Genomic DNA, 24,623 nt, shown 5'->3' with positions numbered 1-24,623 from the left:
TGAGTAGCAAAGACACCTGTGGTTCGACTCCGCAGGAGAATTCAAACTGAATTTGGTCCGTTAATACTAAAAATAGACATACAATTTATTTCTTTTAACTTTTAATCTTTAACTATGTTTTATCTATATAATGTAATATGCACATTTGTCAGACATTCCTCAGTTTATACATTTTGTACAGATCTATAAATATTAGACTTTTACCGCTATATTGACATCTTTTTTGAAACATTTCACCTCAACAGTTGTGAGTCATCTTCTATTCTACACAATTCTTTTTTCTCTGCTTGAAGAATTACCAAACACTTAATTCGTACAGAGTTTCTAATTGCGTTTTGATATTTTGCTATGTTAGAGAAGCAATGAATGCGCACTTGATAGCGGAAGATAGACTGAAAGTTGAAATGCTGATGGGCGTAATGGGAGAAATAAATCAGAAAGAAACGAGAGAGTATATATGAACACGAAGAGTCCCTGTACAACAGCTAATCTCCTTTTACATATCAATATTCAACAGATTTCATTTTAGTCATTATCTTAATGGGTTTCACTATTTAACAACATCATCACGAGTACTTTCATGGCTGCTCTGTGCCCTATTTGCTGATGTATAAATGTCATTTTTATCCCTACGAGATGTCCTCAGGCTAACGCTGAAAAGGTACAGTTCTAGTGCATGAGAAGTCTTCTATGTATAATGTATAAGCTAACATCATGCCCTGTCGTGCACTTGTCCATCAATCAACCTTTACATGACAGACGAAATGCACATTAATTGCTGGCTCGTGTGTACACAAATCAATATATCTTCACTGTTAAGGTCGCCACGGTTAGTGATTCTCCAAGATTGAAACTATGTATGGCTAATGGGTCGATATAACAAGTCTCTCGGGGAGAAATGATCCAATAAGACCCCTCGGCGCTGAATTCATTTAGACTAGACAGATGTAGCAAATTGTATGTGATGTCATATGTAATACTTTTACAAGGTCTTACGCCTCTCCTTGGCCATGCAGGAGGAATTTGGGGCAGAAATGATAAAAGGAAACTCCCACTGGAAAACCTATTCTGTGTGGAAATGCGATCCACTGTTAAAGTGGATGGAAACCTTTATAAATTCTTTGTGCATTTCATCAGTTTGTTGTTGCATGGCAAGACTACCGAGTAGATCATAACTAGAAAATGATTTTTTTTTTCGAGAAATACAATACATTTCCTCCACCTTGTTTGTAATACAGTGACAATTCTTTGCAACACTACAAGTTTCTTAGTTTCTTCCCGTTTAAATTGGTCTTTAATAACTCTCATTTATATTAAGAAGGCATAGATTCTTTATTAGGGTTTTTCTTTACATCTCTAAGTTTATTTTTAATTGATTGTGAGGTATGGTCCAATAATATGAAGTGAGCTTTTGGCACTGCTTCAGTTTAGCTGCATTCCTACTTGAATACTCAAAATGCAAACTAGCTAAAGTATGGCCAAGATTTATTCATGCAATAGGAATTGTCAAATGTGCTTTAAAGTAATGTCAAAAATTTAATTCCTTTTAATACAGGAAATCTTGACTTCCTACGCTCAGAATAAAATTTTAAGCATGAATTCAATATATTGGCGGCTAACCGAAATTCCCTGTATTACTTGGTTGAAAAGAAAATTGTGATTTTGATTTATAATGGAATTTGGCACAGATTTCCTTCTATGAGCTTTTTCTGTGCTTTTATTTGAAAATGTTAGTGAAAAGTAGATTTTTCTACAAATGGAATGTCGAACTGAAGCTGAAAAAATGAGACACAATCATTTTTATTCTCTGTAACTGAATGAGTAAATTAAATTTCACAGATAAATTTTATGTATCTTCAATTTATACATATTAAGGTGTCAAAGCGTCTCATATATGATAAATGAGCGATAGATATAACCTGACTAAGTTCGCTCAGCGCGGCTCAATTGTTTAAAAGTGGGATAAAAACGTTTACATTCTTCCATACAAACGAATATTCCATTTCTCTATAAATAACACGTTGTATTATTCATTTGCTAAAGTAGAGAATATGCAGTAGAAAAATATATGATACCTATGAAATATTTTGTTTCTTTTTTTTGGTATTCGATAATTAAAAACAATTGTTTATCTCAATTTTATTTTCATAATCTCACAAATATGCTTCCAATCGATTGATTTCTTGATTGAACACTCCCTAGAGTTTCGATTATAAATTTACATAACTGCAAAATGCACAATTAATACTTAGTATGTATATTTTTACTATACAAACTGCTTCATTGAAGATATGTCATGACACTTTCTTTCTCCCTTTACTTTCAAATATACTCAAATATATAGTTTCACTATAGACATGCGAACTTTTACCCTTGATAACAAACTCTTGTCTGCTTTTTTCACATTTTTTTCTCTAAATATAATTTTACAATACAGTGGTATTTTCTCTTAAAACTATTTCTATGGCATTATCTACATATTTCACCTGTCCAATATATATATCATACAAGAATCTCTCAATACAAATATACAGGTTCTGGGTTGTCTTTAGAAAATAGTTTTGGTTTTTATTTGAAAGGTATTCCTTCTATATCTTTTTCATCATTAAAACATCGTTTTCCCATAAACATATTCACATGAAGTTACAACGTAGAGATTAGGATTCTCCCCACTTGACCGGAGAGAGGAGGGGATTTTTAACATTTCCCATGAACAATTCATAAATCATTCCTAGTGCTGTACTTCTTACATTAACATAGGTATAGAATTTTCGTATAACTTTCCCATCCCGTGGCTAAAAGTATATTATATATATATATATTATATATCGATTTTGTTAATGAAAGTTTCAACTGGAGAATTTCTTTTTCGTAACATCCTAACTAAATTATAACTAGTGGCCATCATACAAAAAATTATTATTCACCTTTTCACCCTTTGGAATCGCAAGTATTCTTAAGAAAGTGAGAAGAAGTACAATTAGCGCCAATCGATAATGCTTAGCATGATATTTGAATTTCTTCTGTTGATTTGCGCGCTAATATGAGAAATTGACCAGAATATCGTTGCGTGCAATTTAGAAAATTAAATGGAAACTTTTATCCTCTGTGCAATTCTAGATGCACTTCGTCTTTGTCCAATATCAATTGGGTGAAATAGTGGTGATGATATTTGTGAAATCTCGCCCACTCGAATGTCGCGTCCAATCTAATAAAATGTTCGATACTGATCAATCACATTATTCGAGCAAGCTGTCCTCAAGTCACTCAAGATACCGTGACTCAATTTCTTTCCAACTGATTCAACTGTGGACGAGGTTTTAAGGGATTTTCTTCAATTAATTTCTTAACATTTTACCCATCATTTTAATGATATTGCATTTTGCTTATAAGCTTTGAGCTAATACGTTAGCAGCAAAATATCTTTTGATTCACGGCAGCACTTAAAGTAGCCTTAACAAAGGTGAGAAAGAACTAAAAGAGGGTTTCTTTGGACCACTTCCTCGAGGGACCAGGAACACTTGGATCAATTGGCTGCTCGTCGTCTTGCTGCTGTGTGGTTATCACAGGCAACTCAAGAATCACAGCTGGACCAGAACTCGTGGATCTTCTGTCGGGATCCGTCGCAACTACGCTCACCACTATGCACTCCTCCACGCTCTTGCTCTTCATTATACCCTTGTTTGCGAACTCGGGCTCATCGTCGAGGCGACTCTCAATTACGGCCTTCGTCTGGAACGTCTTGTTGGGTTTGGGCAGGATATCGCTTGAGCAACTATTGTCACGACTCGCTACCAGGTCAGCCGTTGTCGAAGGCCTGAGCAAGAGTCCTTGGCCAATGGTGGCTCTCTTCGTTCGGGGCGGACTGTGGCCATCACTGTCATCGCTGTCCGTGCTGAATTGTGCCATGTCTTCATCTGTGTCAGCGTAACTCTCCACAAAGACTGAGTCCGAACCCAGGCTCCTCAGGTCTGAGTCTTGATAGTCGATGGAGGAGATTTTGAAAGAGCTCAGCGATGCTAGCGGCGCTCTTCGGCTGTCCCCCGATGCCGAATCCTCCACTGAGCGTTCCCGGCGACCCTCCTCGCCATTCACGTCGGGATACTCAGAGATGTAATCGAAGGACTCAACGGTTGGCTCGTGGCTTCTCCTTAGACGCACCGTCGACTTTGTGCGTTCATTGATGTTCCCTTCGCTGGGATAGGGTGAAGTCTTGGGTGTTGGCTGTATAATGTTAATATCGGGAAAATTGCTAACGTCCCATGCATCGCGACTGGAACGTCGGGAATGATTATGTGAAGAAATTGGCGCCAATGAGTGAATACCTAATGTTATAGCCGAACACCGACGTTCCAGGTATGAGCTTTCTGTGCTGCAGCAAGTGATCCCACTGCTTCGTCTGGAATCATATTGCTGAAATGACATCAACAACACACAATCACAATGTCGCTAAATTGGTCAAACGATACTAAAGTGCAGGTTAGCTTGACAGTTCGGGTTGATTTATTAAGACAAACTACAGAAGTATTTTATTTACAGTTTATGATAAGAAGAAAAGCTACATATATTTCACTTATTTTTATATTTGTGATATATTTTAGATAAATTCGAGTAATTGGAAAGGTTTCTTAAATGGAAGGAAAATTGACATATTGTATTGTATTATATTGCAAGTAGTCTTTTGTTGCTAAAATCGTTAGCATTTCCAGCGCACTGCAGCAGAAGTTATTCACTATTTCTTTGACTTCATTCATACCTATATAGAAAGTATATTAATTGAGCTAATTCCCTTGGTCGCCCATGTGTGAGTCGAGTATCACAGAATGTGGAAATGTGTGTCAATTAAACTCGACTCCAAATGAATTTGGAGCATGAGTCTTTCGGGTAACCCGACAAATTGCCGTGATTATGATCTCGACTTCATGATTTTCATTAGGGCAATTTTGTGACTGGTGAAGTTTGGCGAGAGTGATAAATTAGAAAACTTTTAACCTTTAATTAGTGTATATGGATGATTTTAAAACACTTAAGTAATGCCTCCCCATGGAAGGTTAAGTTGATATAGACAAAGTTCAACGTACATATCTCCTCTCTCATAGGAGCTCAGCACAGCTTCACGGTTCATTTATGATGCAGATTATTGTGATTATAAGCTGTGATAGTGTGCTTTTTACTATCCTCTCGGTTCTGAGAGATTTTTAGTGTGCTTCTCTGCTGCCGAAGTGAGAAAATGTAGTTTTCATTTGGGTTTATATGGCAATTTTAGTGTCATTCATCTTGCGAGATTGAGCTGTTACACTAGCCTCTCGTCAGCATCATTGGGATGGACTCACACATTGTACGGAATGTGTTGGGGTTATCATGATAGCACCTCAATTAATCGAATATCTCTACTCAGTGTAATGTAGGTGAAAGTGATAGTACCTTATGGGGAACGGACAAGTGACTGGGATATCCCGATTCGGCCGTCATGGTTGTCTGATCGAAATCGTCCACCTCGTGCTCATCATCCGATTCGATGAAGTCATCCGTTCCGAAACTGTCTCCCATTTGATAGGCACTAAGAACTCTCGAGGACTCCGGCGAACACTTTGGCTTTGTACCTCCATAGGAATATCTCCGTGGCGGATCGATCAGCGAACTGTATCCGCCTGAAAGAGTGCCAATAGTCGCTATCAACCATGCATTGTTTAATATATCAATCGCCGTGTGCTTACCGAATGATGAGAATCGAATTCCCCGATGCAGTGCCGGTGGTGCACTCACGTTCCCCAGGGACAGGAGTCTTCGTCGTTGGAAATCATACCGATAGTCATCGGAGTACAGTGTCAGTCCGGAGGCCTCGAGAACCTCTTGCAGCTCGCGCTCCTCCTCCTCCTGAACCACGGCGGCCGCCACGGCGGCTATGTTGGGATCCTTGAGCGCCTGATTCGTGTGGCTGCGGCTCTTGTACATCACCAATATCACCATCAGGCCGAAGAAACCACCCAGAGTCGCAGCTATCCTTACACCTGTCATGACGTCGTAAGTAGCATAAAACTCCATTCTAATTCTTTCGCGTTCCGCTGCCACGCTCGCAGGGGAGAGGCTGGAGTTCGTTGGTGGTTGTACCGTGCTCGTGCTGGCATTGTCATAGCGTTTAGAGCTGCCGAACAGATAGCATTTGAAGAGGTTATTGTAAGTCACATGCTGGCAAAGTAAGTGTAACAGCTGAAATTTCCGCATCAAAATCGATAAACTTATTTCCCATTGTCTTATAAGGCTGACTATTGTATAGAATTGTGTGTATCCAACTTGTATATAAACACATCTTGGAATTATCTGTTTAAAGTGTTCATCACAAATTAAAGTAATTTATGCAAATCTCTTGTGGATGAAACGGTAAGGATTTTCTATTTGTGTCCCTATCATAGTCAGCAGGAAATTGAACAGATATGCAGTGAACTAATTAAACATTGCTCAACGCTGTGAGACAAAGAGCTCGGAGGAATGTATGTGAGAAAGGGATGTGGCATTACCTAAGCGAATGCTGTGGAGTTGACCGATCGATTCTTGATACAACAGCCTCAGGGGGATGATATCGAAGTGGTCCGTCGACGTGTCTGCGGCGATCCAGTGGTTCTGTGGTGTACCTTGGCGGGTAGTATCTAGTGTAGGATGTCGGCGACGACGGATCTGATGCAACTGACCGTCGCGCGGCTTTTGCCATTGCTAAGGAGACATTCTCTAAGGAAGAAAACGGTATTGTGAGAAATCTCATGAGTCAGGTCATCAAATACAATTTTATTGGGATATTGGGAGACAGATGGAATGGAGAAAATGGGATATTCAGCGAGATTTTTATCAAACAATCGAGACCCAAGGCAGAGGAGCAATATATTGTGCAATAGTGGAGGAATGAAGGAATTTCCACATCAACACGTGAAGCACGATGTCCATCATGCGAGCTGAGTTGTTTTGCCTTGATTACGATTAATGACTCCTCTGAGAGGCAACAGCGCCAGGCCACCCCACATAATCAAATGCCCACTAAATAATATTTCCTCGACCCATGTACACTTCATCTGGAGTGTGTGTTTGCCACCAAAAAGCATTTCTCCTCCTCGTGGCTATATGTATGTACTGCCGACATTCCCGAAAACTGTTTACTTTTGTCAGGTTACAATTTCATCTGTGTGTCCGTCACTTTGGCTATGTATTGTAAATGAAATCGTTTAATATTTTCTAAAAATACACACCGAAAATCAGCGCATGGAAAACTCGTGAGCATTTCCAATCGGGCAATTGAGAAACAAGCTGATTTGTACTGTTTCTCGACGGTTTCCCCTACTTTTGACTGTTTAACTGATCTATTTGTTCAATTTTATAGCTGAATGGATGATTAATGGCCGCCAATTCGTGGCATTCGACCCAATAGATTGTGCGCCCAGGAACGCGTTGTCTATTGAGATGTACAAATCCTATGTCGGCGCTATGAGCTCAAAATATCAACAATCAAATTGTACATAGTGCGAATGGTGAAGAGTGGCAAAATTTCCCATTGGAAATTGTCTAGATAAGCAGTTATATTCAGAATACAAAATAATATTTGCCGAATATTGCGGCAGTGGAAATTTAATTGTGAAATTAATGGGATGCACAGAATGTGCACATAATTCAGGAAATTGTGTTTTTATGCACATTAATATGCATATTGTGATTATTTTTTAGGTCATTAACAGGATTTCAAAGAACATTGTAAGATCAAAAGTGAAGTTATTTAGCTTCACAATGAAAATAAGAATAATTCAACTCTGAACTCAGAGACGCACAGGTTTAGATGAAAGAAGCACGTTTTGCTATTTTCCATCATACAGTGTAATCACATTGGGTTTTATGTGCGAAGTGTAGTCAAGATTTTATGCTGTGTATGATAATATAGTGTGATTCCGTGGTTATACGGATGAGCACATAAAAGAAGTACTGCTACATAAACAATTTACGTGTATAAACTATTTCTTTACACAAATCAAATTGGCTAAATTGATATGAGGTATAATGCTGTCGTCGGTGAGTTGGCGGAAGGTCTTTTGCAGTTGATTGAGTTCTCAGGCCAGAAGGACGAAAAATTGAAATTTTATTATTGAATGACCGGATTTTATCGATTTTATCTGTTTCGCACACAATTCTTTGTATATATATCATTTGGGTTTATTTCTGTTGACTGAAGTGGAAAGACCTCAGCGTGGCTTTTTTTGCACACACGAGAAAAATTGATTTTGTATCCTTTGGATGATAGGAAGTCTATTTCGCAGGACGGGTAGACATTTCTTATATTGTGTGGTACTTTTGTGGCTTTATATACCGAAAGAGATTACTTTCACTGGGGAAAAGGTGAATGACAAAAGTCTTCCTGAGGACATTTGATATTTGGATCACGACCAATAGAGTAAATTGTGATACACCATCCCTGAATATAGATTTCACACTCGCTTATCGATGGAGACAAGATCATCTGCCCCAGAAATTACTGTATTCCCATGTCTAATTTATGGCCATGAACTATGTCAAATTGTAGCACTTTCGGTCTACTTTTTCCATCATTTTCATGAAGTCACGTCTGTTTGGACTGATTTCCAATCTTGTCTTTATTGAGAAGTCATTTCCGCACAATTTGTTGCGTATCCACTCGAGAGGGAAAAGTACAAGGTTGAATTTTCCCCATCGCAACCGATTTCTGGCGGAGTGAAAAAAAAAAACTTCTGCCACTCTAATATCCCTCCATGTCCCTTTTCACCATTCAGGTGAAATCCGCGCAATGTTTATAGATCAAGATATTACATGGATTACAGTCTGCAGACACACAGCTTCACGTCTCATGTTACCCGAGTTACAGTCAACAGAGAGGCTTTGAGTAGAAATTTCAGTGAAATAAAATATTATTTTTCCCAGTTATAAATACACGTCTATGAGGGAGGATAAAGTTATTAAAGTTGTGCTATTACATGTATGCATTATGTTTCTGAATATATGAACAAGTGCAAAAAGTATCTAGGAAAACACACTCTTCGGTGCTGCTAGAATTTTAATTAAAATTTTCGGCTGTGTGTGTGTGAGAGTTCTCGTTTGGGGGGCGAATATTTAAACTGTGTGCGAAAATAGTTTGCATAAATGGTAAAAGCTGTGAAATGAATTTAAATAATTCAGTCACCTGATTTCTCACATGTGGGCGGTCTGTACATGGGTGGGTAAGTCAAAGGGCACAAAATCGAAGCCACTTCGCCCACATGCCGACCGCACAAGGGATGTACAATTTTAACTGGGTTCGACGTGCCTGGGTTGAACTTGCCAGTTTCAGATGCTGGACGCCCAGCTCGGATGTATAATGCTCTGGGACGAGTGCTGGTTTCCGTGTGCTTTGCATGCAGAACTGTGTGTGACACAGTTTGACCCAATTCTGCCTAATTCCAAGTCACTCAGCAGACACTCCTGAAGGCGAGGTCACTCGTCATCCGCCAGAATGCATGCGACTGTGTGTTATGTATGATTATATATGTTTTGGAATAAATTTATCAATAGCCCAGAAGACTTCAAAGTGGGGCAAATATCCGAAATTCACTCAAGTTTACATTTGCGTGAGTTTGTCATAAGAAGTTTCCGCACAAACTCGGTGCTTAAGCTCTTTGTGGCTACTCATGAGATGTAAACAGATCCCCAAATAGTAATAGAAGATGCTAAACTTTGAGGATTACACTAATTGTATACATTGCAATGTCCTAATAAGAAATACCCAAAGGGATCGCCTCAGAAGAACTCATTGTCATCCTCACAGAATGTAAAGAGAGAAGTCAATAGAGATTTCAAGCATCTTACAAGTTACTTTCACAACAATGAAAGCGCACACCATCTTCAGCATTCAACTCAATTTATGTCACACAAACTTCAATTTCCGCAGAATTTTTCTCAACAATAACACATAGCGATGGCGAAGAATTGTAATTCAATCAGTGAACTAATTTAACTGAGGACACGGAAACGAGATGATTGAAAGCGCTGCCACACAATTGCCCTTCAAGATGTTTTTGTTCAGCATACTTTTCTCAAAAAGCACTCATGAAAAAGTTCCTCAAGTTTGTGTTTATTGCGAAAAAGGATGAAAAGCTAATTTTTGCCAGTTGCATATTTTCTCACACAGCATTTATTCACACTTCTGCAGACGGAGAAAAAGGATGAGAAGAGCTGTAGAAATTCTCACAAATTTAATGCCTTCCGTCTTTGTGGTTTATTTGATTAATTATTTCTAGATTGCGCGTCTTCGAAGTCCTGCAAGTGTCTGAGAAGTTCTGCCACTTCCTGGAAGTTGAGTGGTTTACTTACTAAAAATATACTCTTTGGGGAAAATATTGTATTTCGGGCGTCTGGAATTTTAATTGTCTCTGACCTTTGCGCGGTATCTTATGAGGATATTTTTATTTATTGGAATATCTTAAATTAGCATTTTTCAACAGAGAGGAAATATCCCGGAAGCATAGCGCAAGGACACGAACACCGAAATTGGCACTCAAGTTGTGCCATCAGGTATTTACACTCTCTGTAAATATTGACTCAAAGAATGTGGTCACGAGTCCCTCGTTTCAGTGTCGCTCGAAAGTGTTCCCTCGACATGGCGACGTGCTCGGTCGGAGGGGGATTGAGAACTATTCACCGGAAACTTTTCCAATCGACAAATTGATATACCACTTCACGATGTGGTGTTGGTTTTCTAACACGAAACTTTTGCATAATTAAATCCGATGCTTTTAGGCGTTTAGTAATGACACAACGAAGGCTGAGTTAGAACACTCAATTGCTGCTGCCAAGCTACATGCGATCGCAGCATAATGTTTCGTTGGGAAAGCTGAATACACTATGAAGGTCTCACTTTCCTGCCTTCACTGGACTTGGAAACAGTACAAAATCCACTAAAATGACTCTTTTTCCCTTTTCTCACTCTGCACTGGGTACAAGTCCCGGCAAATGTGTTAATAATATTCATAATCGCAACAATTTCAATCTAAAGTACACCCCGCACAGTCATGGCTGATGGTCCGCTGGGAGAATGTGCGATAAGGCTATTATGGAGTCTGGCGCCAAGTGATGATATTGTCTCTCTCGAGGCTTTGTTGGCAAAATTTTACTGTGCACGAAAAAGAATTATTGAAATTTTCAGCTTTTATCTGTCCACACCATTATATACAGCAATGACAATTGTAATAATTCTGCGCGTTTCGTGGTTTTACCACCACTCTACTGCTGGGGGTGTATTTGTCATGGAAAGGGGGCTAAATGGTGAGGAACGTGCTGTGCTCCCCCCCACGCAAACCCTCTGCGACTTTGCAATGGGGAGCGTAGAAGAATATTTTGTCAATTCAAATTTGAGAAAATTATGTTAATTATGAAGTAATTCAGAGGTATTAGTACTCAAGTCACATAATCCACATGAAAGGAATTTTCATTCGTGACGCTTCGCAATATTTCTTGGAATGCCACTGGAAAATGGTGTTCGGTGGGAAATGTCGGAAGTGGAGGAAGCACGAGGGGCTGTGAAATGAGATATTGCGAGAGCAAACGCAAACTTTTTGCGATAATAATGTGGGGAAATTGAAATAAAGTGATTATTGAAAAATAACAAGCGCAAAACATCATTCAGCTCATATAATATGTAAATTCTATTTGTATGGAAATTTCTGAGCAATTGGTCCAAATAGATTTCACATCGTGATGTATATATGTAAATTTCTCCAAATTATGTGTATACATGATCATAAAATTGGCAATTTTATGCAGACGAGTTATATTGTTTGTTTACCTAATTTATTTACACTCTCATCGCTTGTGGCAAACAATATAAAATCACTTTCTTACACATCAGTATTTAACTCATATCCCATGGAATTTGATACGTGTACTCAACATGTTTTCCACTCAAATTTATGAAATACAATTAGTTAAATTGCAAACTTTGATGCTCTCCATGACACCATCAACTCACACTCCCAATTGAAAAGTTCAACAACAATTTCACTATAGCGAAAAGGGTGCTCAACTGGGTGGCTGTGAAACATTTGTGAGTGGTGCAAATTTGTGGGATTCCCATTTTCGCGAAAATGCACTCATTAGGAAGTGAAAATAATGAGGATATCTTGGGAAAAAGTTTTCCTGCACAATGTTCCATTGTTAACTTATCGATTTTATATTCCGTCAATTCAAATGGAAGTGAATATATGACCTATTTTCTCAATTACATTCGTCTCGAGAACTTCTTACGCTCTCCTTAAATATTCATACACCTTTATCGTGAGTGGAAACACTTCTTTCTGTGATGTAAATCGGCGGGTGTTCACATATGACAAGGGACGTTGGAAATAACTTTTGAGGTGAAATTTATGACAAATCAACAGCAATTTCATAATTATGTTCAATAGGGAACCTCCTGATTTGTCGATCAATAAAACATTTAAACTCCCATAAAAGTGAAATACGACAGCAATTTCTCAAAACAACTTCCCATTGAATTTGTCCTTATTGTTGGGGATGTAATTAGAAAAATGTCACGCTCCTGATCAATTTTCGAGATTACTTCCGTAGTTTCCGATATGGGGCCGATAATGAGTTGACTAACAACCCTCACCATGCCTTGGCAGTTGGTAAGGAAAATGATAAACACGGAAGATTGTGGGGACAAAAGGAGCACCCCATTGTCTTGACGAAGACATTCAAACACACAGATAGAACTGACAAAGGCGTAGAAGGAGCAAATTGTGTGGGATGGGCGAAGAAATGAAGTGACAGCATGTGAAAGTCATCAGGGATCGATTTTCTACGTATTTTTATTCATTGTGCAAATAGTGAAATATTCTGAGTGTTTAACAGCTGTGTAAATGTAAAATATATGCACATTTTCAAAGTTTTAAATGAGCGGAGGTGGAGGTGGAACGAAGCAACTTTGTACGGTATTGTTGAACATTTCTACAATTTCATGAGGAATATATGGGTCAAAGGTCAAAAGTGGGAACTTATTTCGAGAGATGGTAGAAAAAGGATTGTTATATTCTGTTCACTACCAGATAAATATTGCGGTGTGAAGGGAGATTTTTTTCTAGAGCAATCTCCTATCAAAGTTTCACCATGAATATTTTGTCAGCGGCCGGGGTGGTTTTACATTGAATAAACTTTGTGAGCTGAACACTTTTGAGATGAGAAAAATACCATCACTTTTCAGCGTCCATGATGTGGTGTTCGCTTAATGAGTTCAGTTGCGACCAATTGAGCAAAAGTCTGACGGTAAGATGAGCACTTTTCACCCTGCAGCCCTTCAAGATTGGATTTTCCGCTGCACCATCATTATTCTCTGAAAATCTTATAGCCATCACTCAACCCTGATGCAGGAATAGTGGAACTTTTAACAAAGCACGTTCTCTGTCAGAGCTATTTTAATTTATTATCAGGACGATAATTCCCTTGAATGCCTTCTGCAGCTCCTACGCTCGAATTAGTTCACGATATACGCTCATATGTGGGAAGAAAAATTAAAAACTCCCGTGAAGTGCATTTCTTATCCCCGATAAGACGATATGGCAGCTAAAGCGTCAACAAGTGTGTTCATTACGAGGATTCATGTCACGTAGGTAATGGAAATATCTGGATCGACATGAGAGGAGCGTGTTAAAGTCAGAGTTGGTTCTTTAACACGAGTGGAATTTTATTGCTTCACCATTGCCAGAGCGTCTCGTCAATTGATATATTTCTATATATGCAGAATGGTGCAATCTTCACCTCTGCAATGCATCAGAAAAGAACCTCAGGAGAATCTGATATTGAATATTCTCGAAGAAACATGTTCGTAATCTCAAAGGTGTTTTGCAAAATGTACATAAGCATGTTTCATGCAAAATAGATGACATTTATGGAGAATAATACCATTATTTTAAGGCAGACGATCATCATTCCACTTGTCATGAAAAATTTATTCCACGTCTTGGCGAAACGTTCACGAATCTATTCGGAAATTGGGATGGTCGATTATGTTGTTTTCATATTTTGAACATAAATTGACTCAGTGAACATTTGATAATTCCATCAAGTGCCATTCTATTTATTTTACCTAAGAAAATCACTCCTGCTCCTCCAAATGCCAAATCCAGGCATTTCTATGGTGATTACATAAGCACGTAACTTTATATATGTACAATAGTGTGTAATACATATTAATATTAATTGCGGTCGATACTCAAATACGTCAAATTGAGGAAGACAATAGCGCACAGAGTCTTTAACTTCTCGACTTCGAGATTCTCTCTGTGTCTGTGAACAAGAGGCTGAATGGGAGAAGAAATCAATACGTCAATCAGGAATGTTATCATCTGTTTATCTGTCCGTGAAATGTTTCTCGACACCCTCGAGTTGAGGTGGCAGGTGAAGGTCTATTATGGTGAAAACCTGGGTGGCACACTTGTCGGATGGGAGGTGACAAAAATACGTTCCACTCAATTTAATTTCACACATATTAACCCATCATCTGCGTGACAGCGGCAAGCATACGGCTATTCCAATGCCAAAATAAATCTGACTCCTCTTCATGGCCGCGCAAGACTCGCTATGGGATGTCGGATTGCAAACTATTCAGGGAATGCCAATAATTTGCGTAACTGAGTAAACAAACTACTCCACTGCTTTCCCACTCGTAACTTATTCAAGTGTTAGTAAGTCCATTATGTTACAATTTTCATACTTCAACTTTGCTCGTCTCCCTCAACTTTTGACATTTTGCCAGGTATTTTCCAACCACCTGAAGTGACCATGAACTTGTGTGATGGCTAATTCGACCAAGCAAATTTGGATATTTTCGAAATGAGCTTCGATTCTCGACTAATAAAAGTCACTAGGAGTTGATATATCGTTCCATTTGCTGAATGTCGCAGTGGGGGCGCCGGGTGAAAGCTCACACGAGCAACAGTTTGCAGGGGAAAAAACTTGGCAAAAATGTCATGCTGTGATAAAAAACAAGTCACGAGACTATAAAAAATATTGTATTTTGCAAGGGGATTAATGGGTTGAAATGCTTTGGCGAATTTTGCAATAGAGCTGAAATTTTGCAATTTGTGAGCATGTGAATGCTTCCGAGAGAGAGTGAAGACGCCTTTTCCAGCACATCCGAACTCTTCACACTCTCTTCCGCTATAGAAATACCTACATGCGAACGCCACCCACCCATCCGCCATATCCGACGTCTATTTTTTGCCTGAGTACGCACTCAGGAACATGGCATATGCATATAGTGGAAAAAGCCAGGAGGAGAGCATCGTGACATGAACAATCCCTTGTTCCGCACAGGAAGGGGAGAGACACAAAGCGACAAAATGTATTTATTCGTTTGTCATCATTGCTATAGACGCCATTTACAGTGGGTGCGATACGAGTACAAGTGGAAGATGTGGTTTTGCAGAAAATGAAGGGTGGTGAGCGGTGATTTTCAGTCTGGTGAATGGCGCTCGGAAGAGCGGATGCGCGATATTTTGAAGAGCTACGCTTTGGAGGATTGGCGAGGAGACATGGAGAGACGTACAAAAGCTATTTGCACAATGGATAAATGTGTGTCACGAGGAGGAATCGGTCTTACTCGAGATTTCAAATCTCGAGCAAATATGGGAATTAGGGCGGTTAGACAACTCTTCGTGGCATAATCTCAACCTAATGAGGTCTATTAATCACAAACACGCACCGTTCACCAACTAGAGAGAGAGAGAGAGAGAGAGCTTTTTTCACTTGCCATCAATTGTTACATTTCGACATTTAAACTCTAAACCTCGAGAGAGATCAAGTGGAGGATTCGCATCTCTTGTAGAATATTGTTAAACATCCTCTGGTTTGTTGGAGAGGAAACTTTCCCCTAGAGAATGCTTAATCCTCTTAAGCTGTGTTTTCCATGTTGAATGAGATTTTGTGAATAAGCTGTGATGACATTAGATGACACTGTGCCTTTTCTATTTTGTATTCTATACGGGAGTATACAATTTGTAAATTACTTTCTAAACTATGTTACACAAATTGTTAGATGTTCGTGAAGATTAAAGTATAATTTTTATTACATTTTGCAATTGAGTGTCTGTGCAAAGTATGGAGCCTTCGTGGCAAACGCTTTCTCCTTACTCAATGTACATATGTATGCATTTAGCAATTTTGGTCTTTTGACATGGAATTTTATATTTAGATGAAAGAGAAAACACAATTTCATTCATATCCTAATAATATTCTGGCGATACTTGAGTGGAAAAGCCACAGCAATTGACCAACTCATTCAATTTCTCATTATTTGCAAAAACACTCATATATGTATTTATAGCCACAATAGTCTGAATTTTGTAGCTTTCCGCCTTAGATTTTCGCTTTCCACGTGTCCGCTTTGCAAGATTCACCCTCATCGTCGTCAGTGCTTCGTCTGTATATTTTCCTTTGGCTTTTGGGATGTGCAAAAGAAGTGTCTGCTCATTTCTCAATTCGGCTGTGCACAAAATAACAAGTTCATCAAACTAAACACTAACAAAAGCTAATTAACATACAACAGACAAGTTAATAAATCATGCCATACGATGGCCAGCAGTGGAGGCAAGGAAATCCTCGCCGGAACAGATTCTGTGCTTGCTGAACTCTGTCTTGTATGTCACTTTTTCCCCTGGGCCAAACTTTGATGTTTGAAAAAATAAATATAATATATTTCGTACGAGTGCCAGACAAAATGCGTATCCGGCGAGGGTTGGGCGAAATATTGATGATCCAGTGGAATGTACGTAAGAATCTCATCGAGAGACAATATAAAGAGATTTTTGTCAATAAATTCCCATACTCAATATTTCATCAGTCCTATTGGAAAGATAATAAAGAGGCGAGATGCGAAGCTGATCAATAGGAAAGAAGCACTAATTGTATGTGCCAGAGCATCTCTCTTTCTCCACTGCGATTGTTTATTTATCTTTGCACAGAGACTGAAAAATTCCAAAAATATTTATATCGATGTGGATGAAAATTCTTGTGAATGCCTCAGGCGATTTTTCTCGGCCACGAAACATATGTATGACGATTGAAATAAAGATATTCACTAGAGAAGTACTTGGCACCAAAAACTGCCCAGACATGGTGTGAATGTCTTAGCAAAAAATCAGATGTAACGCCCTTGTTTGTAAGAAATTGTGTCACCACGACAAGTCGATTTAATGAAAAGCTCTCTAAACTTTCTTCTCTCACTGCAATTCTTCATGCCAGACACTCTCAGACTGAGGTTTTCCCGCAGACTCTTCTCCATTTTCGTGGGGTGCAAAAAATTGAGAAGTAAAATAATTTACAGGCCATAAATATCGATAAACTTCAGTTATTTGACACAAATTGTTCACCCTTCACCGGGTAGATTTATTTCTCATTTCCACCACGGAGGAAATTTTCGCACAGGGGAGGCACATTTGTTATTATTCGCGATGCGAGAATAAAGTTGTACTCTTAAGTAGACACCTTCCCGAGGCATTTTGCACTGAAACTGAAAGTCGAGCTGAGCTACTCAACATTCCTACCTTCGTGTGTAACTCATAAATTTTATCAATTTGACTTGTACATATTAGGGTATACAAATAAAGCAAATTCCTCCACTTCATCGCGCTCTATTGTGTGTCGATAAACACATGGTTATAAGATATATAGCGCTCACCCGGCGTCTCCACTGCATGGAAGATAGGAGAAAATTAATGCGGTATTCGTTGTGCAAGAGCAGGGCAATAAATTCCGTTCTTAAAGATATTTTCCAGAGAAAATATTTACTGAATTCATTCAAATGTACCTATGATTGAATATAGTGAAATTATTCATTGGTTCTCAGATTAAAAAGATGTGCTCATGATGTTTATTTTTTTGGTATTCTTATACCATTCTTAGCATTGCATAATGCTCGAAGTGCAACTTGGCAATATAACTTTGAACTTTGCAAAAAGCAAAAAGAGACAAGCCGGATTATCCTCTGTCGAGTTGTTTAACATTTTGATAAGTACTTTGCATTATACATTGTAATATTTTATGACAATCTATCAGCATTCTCCATTTTATTTTCATACGAATTTTCATGGTAAAAGCCTCAGCCTCGCTTTACACCCTTGCTGACCTCGTTTCTGATTTTATACCCGTTGCATTTGAAATAACATGAAAATGTTATTCTACAGGGCTGTAAAATTCGGTATAAATTTTATTTACATTGCATAATCTGCAAAAAACAATGTGTATATTGATCAGTAATGATTGTTTGTCGCGATGGTTCGCAAGTTACAGCAAACAGAGTCTTAGGAGAGTGCGAGACTGCAAATCTGATAAAATTTTGCCTCTATATATGTTTTAATTCTGTATACGAAAGTGTTTATTCATTATTTAACCTAATTTTTATTGTCTGAGTAGTGAGACAAAAAAAAATGATAGTGTGCAAAGTGGAAGAGGGAAAGAGAGGAAACGCACTTGTGCGTGAGTTAGTAAATCTCGCTGAAGAAAAAGAAATTCTTCCTTGGCAATCCTCATTTTCTTTTATTTTCTTTCCTTACTATCCACAAAATACAGTCGTTCTTCGCAATGTTTATACATTCTATGGGAGGTGTTTATAGGTTCATCAGCCAAACACTCTCACTCAGTACATACCCAGTGCGCTACACATATGTGAATAATATATGGAATTGTATATCTACGAAGCATATAAATAATTAGTGTCATTCCACAAAGAAGTCTGTACTACAGTGCCACATGGGTCAGGTATATAAGGGAAATAATGCCAGAGAGTCAAAAGAGCACCGGCCAAGAGGATTTTCGAGGCGCTCCGAGAATTATCACGCGCTCGCTTGCAGTATTTTTTTTTCGAAAAACTGCTGAAAAATTGTATTTTCACATCTCGACATGAAAATTTCGCCGAGTTTATTATCGAACCAAGTTTTGGGGGTGTGCTTTTTAATGAGATGAGGAATGAGGGGGATGATTTAGTGAAGAGCTGCGCAGGATGAAATGTGTTCTCTAATTTTCCTAAAGAATTGCAGCAATTCGCTCAAGACACGGTGGATACAAACATTCATTTGGGAGAATTCACTGTGAAAACCTCAATGAAGCTCTGTGGTGAACAATTAACATGAAAACTCCTTCGTTCATTTCACTAAATTCCTATCCTAATTAAATTACGGCTCCAGTGTCGTCATTCATTACTAAATACTGACTGCGTATCCGCTTTCACTACTGGCTATGTACACATTAATGAATTGTGCAGCAATGTAAAATCAAACATAACAACTTGTCCAATTAAAACCATACAGTGAGTTTGTGTATATTCGGTATAATTATGCCATGCCATAAAAACGGCAGTCTAAACATATTTATTTTACATCATGTTATGAATTAATTTTGATCACAACTTCGAAATTGAATCCCATTCACGGGTGAAAAACCCTTGTTGATTTTTCGACAATAGAAAACTCGTTGAGAGACATTACACGTCAGGGCCATGCTGGTCAAATCATGAGTAAATAAATCAATAGTGGAAAAATTGCTCTCATCTCTTTACTGCCAGTTCACTTCCGGCAGTGGCGCTCGTAAACTCGGCGGAATGATGTTGCTAATTGAATGAGAAGGAAGGACAGAGGTTTGGGAGTTTTCATTGATATTTCGCCGAGAGAAGCACAATAAAGCGAGAAAGTGGGATGATAATCAAAGAGGTAAATATGACTAAATGATTTAATTAAAATGGGATTCCTCGGTGATCAAAGTGAGAAGCAATAACATAAAGCTGCAGGCACTCTGCTGGAAATGTTGACTTTCGTCCACGGAGCGGCGATACTTTCTACATCCAATAACGCCTTTCGCTATGCATAGTCACAGGAGAGCTTGAAGTATTGAGGTGCTGTGTTGAAAAATAATTAAATTACCCAGAGTAAAATATTACGAGTCCATTTTATGAGCAGGAAGCAAAATTAGAATTTTGATGTCAGGCTATATTTGGTGGAGAGAATTTGGAGAGTAAACAAGGGCGAAATACATGGCAATTACCGCTCAGTTACAATGTCACGCCATTGGGAAAAGGATCTATTATTATTACATTTGCATTCGTGCAGAATATGTACATATTTAGTTGTTGTGTTCGTGATCTATAACATCTGCAATCAGCACTCTCACACAGGTGTGATAAAGGAAGGAATGGAAGGTGATGGTAATAAAATAATGTGACAAGTGAACGTTCACTGTGGGCCTGTAATTTATTTGATGAAAAAAAACCCGAATTCATAAATTAATCCATTCTCTGTCGCAACTACAAATTGCAGGCAAATTTCATACAATGACCTCAGTGGAAATCAATTATCACATTCATAAATATTTAACATATCTGCACAGCAGGTTTGCTAAACAATATTATTTTGCGCCATCCGCCCGTGTCGCATACGCGAGCACATAGATTATTTCATCCGTATTGATTTTATTTCTGGCGATCGGCTTATGAATTCGTTAGCTCGCCACCATGTGATGTGACCCGACCTCTGGGGCATCGCCAGAGCATCTCTTGGCAAAAAGTCACGCTCTTGGTCACGCTGGAGGTGCGATGGCATCTAATAGTGGATTTATTATTCTGGTCATTGATGGGAGAGAGAAAATTAAGCGCAGACGACAAATTTATTAAATCAATGGAACGTCATGGTATTATGTAAACGACATTACTGAGCGGCGTCATCGGTTTCACGGGCACTTTATGAGATTTTCCATCGCACAACTTCAACTTGTCATTTTCTGGGTGGGTGGGTTCGTACATAATATATTTTTGGGTATACGTCTGCCTCGCACTACTCTCAATTTTATATTAAATTGTATCGATTTTCACCGTGGAATGGGCGCCCCATCCGAATGCCGCGACAGCGAAACAGTGCAAAAGGGGTTCCATGACTCCATTTGCAGATATTTTATGTATGTATATATAGAAAAACACACCATATCTGAATGGTCTCACGGCAGAGAAAAGGTACAGAGAGATTTCGACAAATCATCTCAATCACACTCGAGCATCTTGGTGGGAAATCCAAAGCAATCGAGCCTCGGGGGAATTCGCAATTCCACTCAAAGATTTTATTTATTTGCTCGTGCCAATATTGAAAACGAACAGTCTTTTGAAGATCATCACAGGGGTGAATTAATTAAGATGGTACCCAACTCTCTGCGGTGTGGATATTGGACCCACAATCCAGATGAAAAGCGACAGTACAGCGCTTTAATTTGCATGAATTGTGGAATACCTCAAACATCACGATATGACCCGCAATTCTCTTTTACCTTACACTCATCCTCATCTTTTGCTTTCATCCCATATACACATTGCAATTTATCTAGCATCCGCTGGCTTCAAAGAAAATCTATTTTCAAATTTATAAATCGAATTTGAGATGCCGCTCTTTGAAGAGCCACGAGTGAATTTAATGCCATGTTAAGCTTTAAGGACAATCCAGGGAATTTTGGGTGCCATTTTACGATCTATAAAGCGATAATTGCATAATAAATAATTAATAAGTATAAGTAATGAAATACATGATTTGAAGATATTAAAGATATTGCATATCAATGAGGGATGTGGTAAGAAGATTTATATGCGTAGGGAAATAGGGAAAAGTGTAGCGTATAATTTAACAGAAATAACACTCATCACGAAATGCTTGAGGCCTTTCACCCTTTCGCCACACTCAAAAAGTTGTTATCGCTGATGTAGTACATTAATTTCAATGGGATTGTATTCGGAGAGTGTGCAGAAGGACTGTCCCAAGACAACTCAATGATATGGCCATTAAAATTATTACACAAGTTTTTCATGGTGCGCCAGCATCCGGGCGAACCTATGGCAATATTTGAGGGGCAAGGGTGGTTTTCTTGCGAGTAATTGAAATTTCTCACTTTTGAAGTTTTCAATTAAACTTTTCCCCAGGAGAGGAGAACAGTGTACAACATCATAACTCCCTTTCGAGAGATGCTATGCGGTGAAATGTTTTCAAATGAAGCTGAAATGTGTAACATTTTCTCGCTGCGGAAGTTGCGCTGCGAAGAAATATAACTTTCTCTCCCCGCGTGAGCTCTTCTCTTCGCCACTATAAATCCCAAGTTAATTGTTGTGAGTGCATGATTTGCAAAAATAACCACTCTATCCGCAATCCGTGGAGGAGGTGGGCTGAGAAAAGCCTGGGTGAGAAAGTAGTTGGATCAACAAGTTGCTTTCACTGCAGCTATTTCACTTGAATATTTTCGAAACATTCTAAAAGCCATAATTCAGCATTTTTCCTTCGCCCCAAAATCCTTGACTGCAAAACCACACGAAAAGTTGGAAATTGTTGATCTTGCCATATGCGGCAATGTGTGTTTTTCAGCAAGAAAACCATGTACAAAAGAATTTCACAATTCCTCTGCCACGTTGCGAATATCGCGCTATTCCGCAGAGTTGCACTCTCGAAGTTTGAACAATGCGTTGTGTGCGGATGAGTTTTTGTGCTCCTTTGTGAGGACGGCAAATATTAGGCGGAAGTCAATGTCATACAATCGACAGCATCATATCATTAAAATTGTACAAGTTTAATTTGCAGCCAAGAGCCGAGCGAAATGGTTAAATTTTAAATTTCGTTTCAAGTAACATTTCCACACACACACACACATACCTTTTTGGGTTTGCAGGAATTTATTATTATTATTTTCCCTCTCGACTGAGGGTCAATGTTTCAGCGAATGGTATCCACATTTTCGGGGGTTGCTCCTCTACATACATTTATATATTGGTGTATAAGAATGGGTCTGAGAGTCCCATGATATTTATACACACGATCTTATTCCCTGCAGACTGCTATGTATGTGGATATGTTAACCAGAAGGCTTTGCATAAAACAGTGAAATGTACCAGCTTATGACAAGCCATGTCAATTTCCAAATGTTTTTCCAGATAAACTGATAATCTCTTTACGATATCTTCTCCAGTCAGTCTTCTGCGGCGTAAGTATTTCACAATGTGCCTCTCCGCCTAGTGTAATGTACATTAACATCGATTATAGCAACCCTCTCGAGAGAGCTGTGCTTGGCGAACATTTCTGACTGTAAATGTAGTACATGAAGAAAAGTCATTTTCATGAGATGATGATATTTTGACGATGATAGAAATTCCAAGGTTCTCGGCATTTCTCTTTGTTTCACATTCAATTTTCTTGTGCTGACTTTCGGGTGAGCCACAATACACTTGCTCGTGAGTGGAGCTCTGGTGAAGTCCCAGACCGCACTATATGGCGAATGTGCGGCTCATAGAACGCATTTTCAATTAAAAGTAAATATATAAATATTAACTTTCCGGCGAGCAGCCGTGAATATGAGTAAATCGCCCTCTCTCGGGTACATTTCCAAAGCACATCTCCATTCGCTGGGACTTCAGCTGTGGCTGGGAAAGAAGGTGTGGGTGAGAAATATGTGCCTTTCGCCCCTTCGCCATGAGAAGCACAGGTGAAAATATTTCTCCACAATTCACTGGAAACTCCCATGTATTTAAATACTTTATTGAAATTTTTCACAGTAGAAAAATCTCGTCGCAGGACGAAAAGGAGAACTGGGAAATTTCCACCCAGGTAAGACGTGAACCCACCTGCAAAACGCCCCGCAAAGCAATCTCAAATAGGCAGTGGTGGGAAAACATGGCCGAAGAGTTGCCTCTTTATCACACGACATATCACCGGAAAATCTTCATGACACATTTTTCGCATTTTCACACTCTTTCCCTGGGCAATTGTGCTAAACTCCTTTCGCCATGGAAGAAAAACAGCCACAAGAGAGAGAGATTGGTTGGTGGGAATTATGTGAAATACTCCCCAGAGATGGTGACAGGATTTATCGGATGGAGGAGGCAAAGAAAGGTGATTTTTCTAGACCGCGATATGATCTCGCATTTACCTTGATATCCACCACATTTATTGACTCGTCGTTACGCAAAATTGTATAATTCACCCGTCACATTTACACAATTCTGCATTAGTAGGATTTTCCATAATTTCCTTCTCAGTATCGCACAATTACCACTTCCTGATGATTTTCCTGTTAAACACACTTTCCGCAGGATTCTCCACAAAGCGCAACCAGAAACCACTAGAAATGATTTTCAAACAGCAATTACCACTAATCCTTTTGTGATTTATCTCTCACACTCCCTCGCTCTCTCTCAAGAACCCCGTTTTTGTGCACACTTTACAACTGAATTTAAATGCACGCAACAGAATTACTCACAAACAGAACTGAAACGTCTTTACATTCTCATTTTATGAGCTCAACAATTTAACGGGCAAAAGCACACCGTGGACATAAGAATTCAACAAAACTCATCCACATTGTGAAAATGAGGTGATTTTTTAAAATATTCAATTGATTGTGACGATTGGGGGAAATATCCAGTAGTCACTGTGTCGTCATTGAGTTGTTGAAAATATTCCCCATCGAATGTAGTCCTCAGCACCTTTTCTCACTTAACAATAAAACTTTATATACGTTCAACGAAAAATGTAAGATGTTTGCTTTACGGAATTCTTGATGAGACTGATCGCACGGTT

The 24,623-nt window shown here is 38.8% G+C and overlaps 1 protein-coding gene across 2 annotated transcripts; it reads right to left on the bottom strand.

The window, feature by feature from the left end:
- Window positions 1-40: 40 nt before the first annotated feature.
- LOC132260440 (uncharacterized) lies at window positions 41-24,611 on the bottom strand. 2 transcript variants are annotated; one of them, XM_059758543.1, is made up of 6 exons: window positions 24,530-24,611; window positions 23,974-24,165; window positions 6,519-6,726; window positions 5,718-6,145; window positions 5,425-5,651; window positions 41-4,413 (listed from the first exon to the last, which is right to left on the bottom strand). In XM_059758543.1, exons 3-6 carry the CDS (start codon window positions 6,707-6,709, stop codon window positions 3,475-3,477), a joined length of 1,785 nt encoding a protein of 594 aa, XP_059614526.1. In that variant the 5' UTR covers window positions 6,710-6,726; window positions 23,974-24,165; window positions 24,530-24,611; the 3' UTR covers window positions 41-3,474. The 2 variants fall into 2 exon arrangements, with proteins under 2 accessions (XP_059614526.1, XP_059614525.1); XM_059758542.1 differs by having other exon boundaries at window positions 23,974-24,572.
- Window positions 24,612-24,623: the final 12 nt, after the last annotated feature.

Source organism: Phlebotomus argentipes, unplaced genomic scaffold (assembly GCF_947086385.1).
Source record: "Phlebotomus argentipes unplaced genomic scaffold, Phlebotomus argentipes genome assembly scaffold_18, whole genome shotgun sequence".
In the NCBI taxonomy this organism is placed as follows: Eukaryota; Metazoa; Arthropoda; class Insecta; order Diptera; family Psychodidae; genus Phlebotomus; species Phlebotomus argentipes.
The sequence above is the reverse complement of the archived record's forward strand: the minus strand, read 5'-3'. Positions and strand labels throughout refer to the sequence as shown.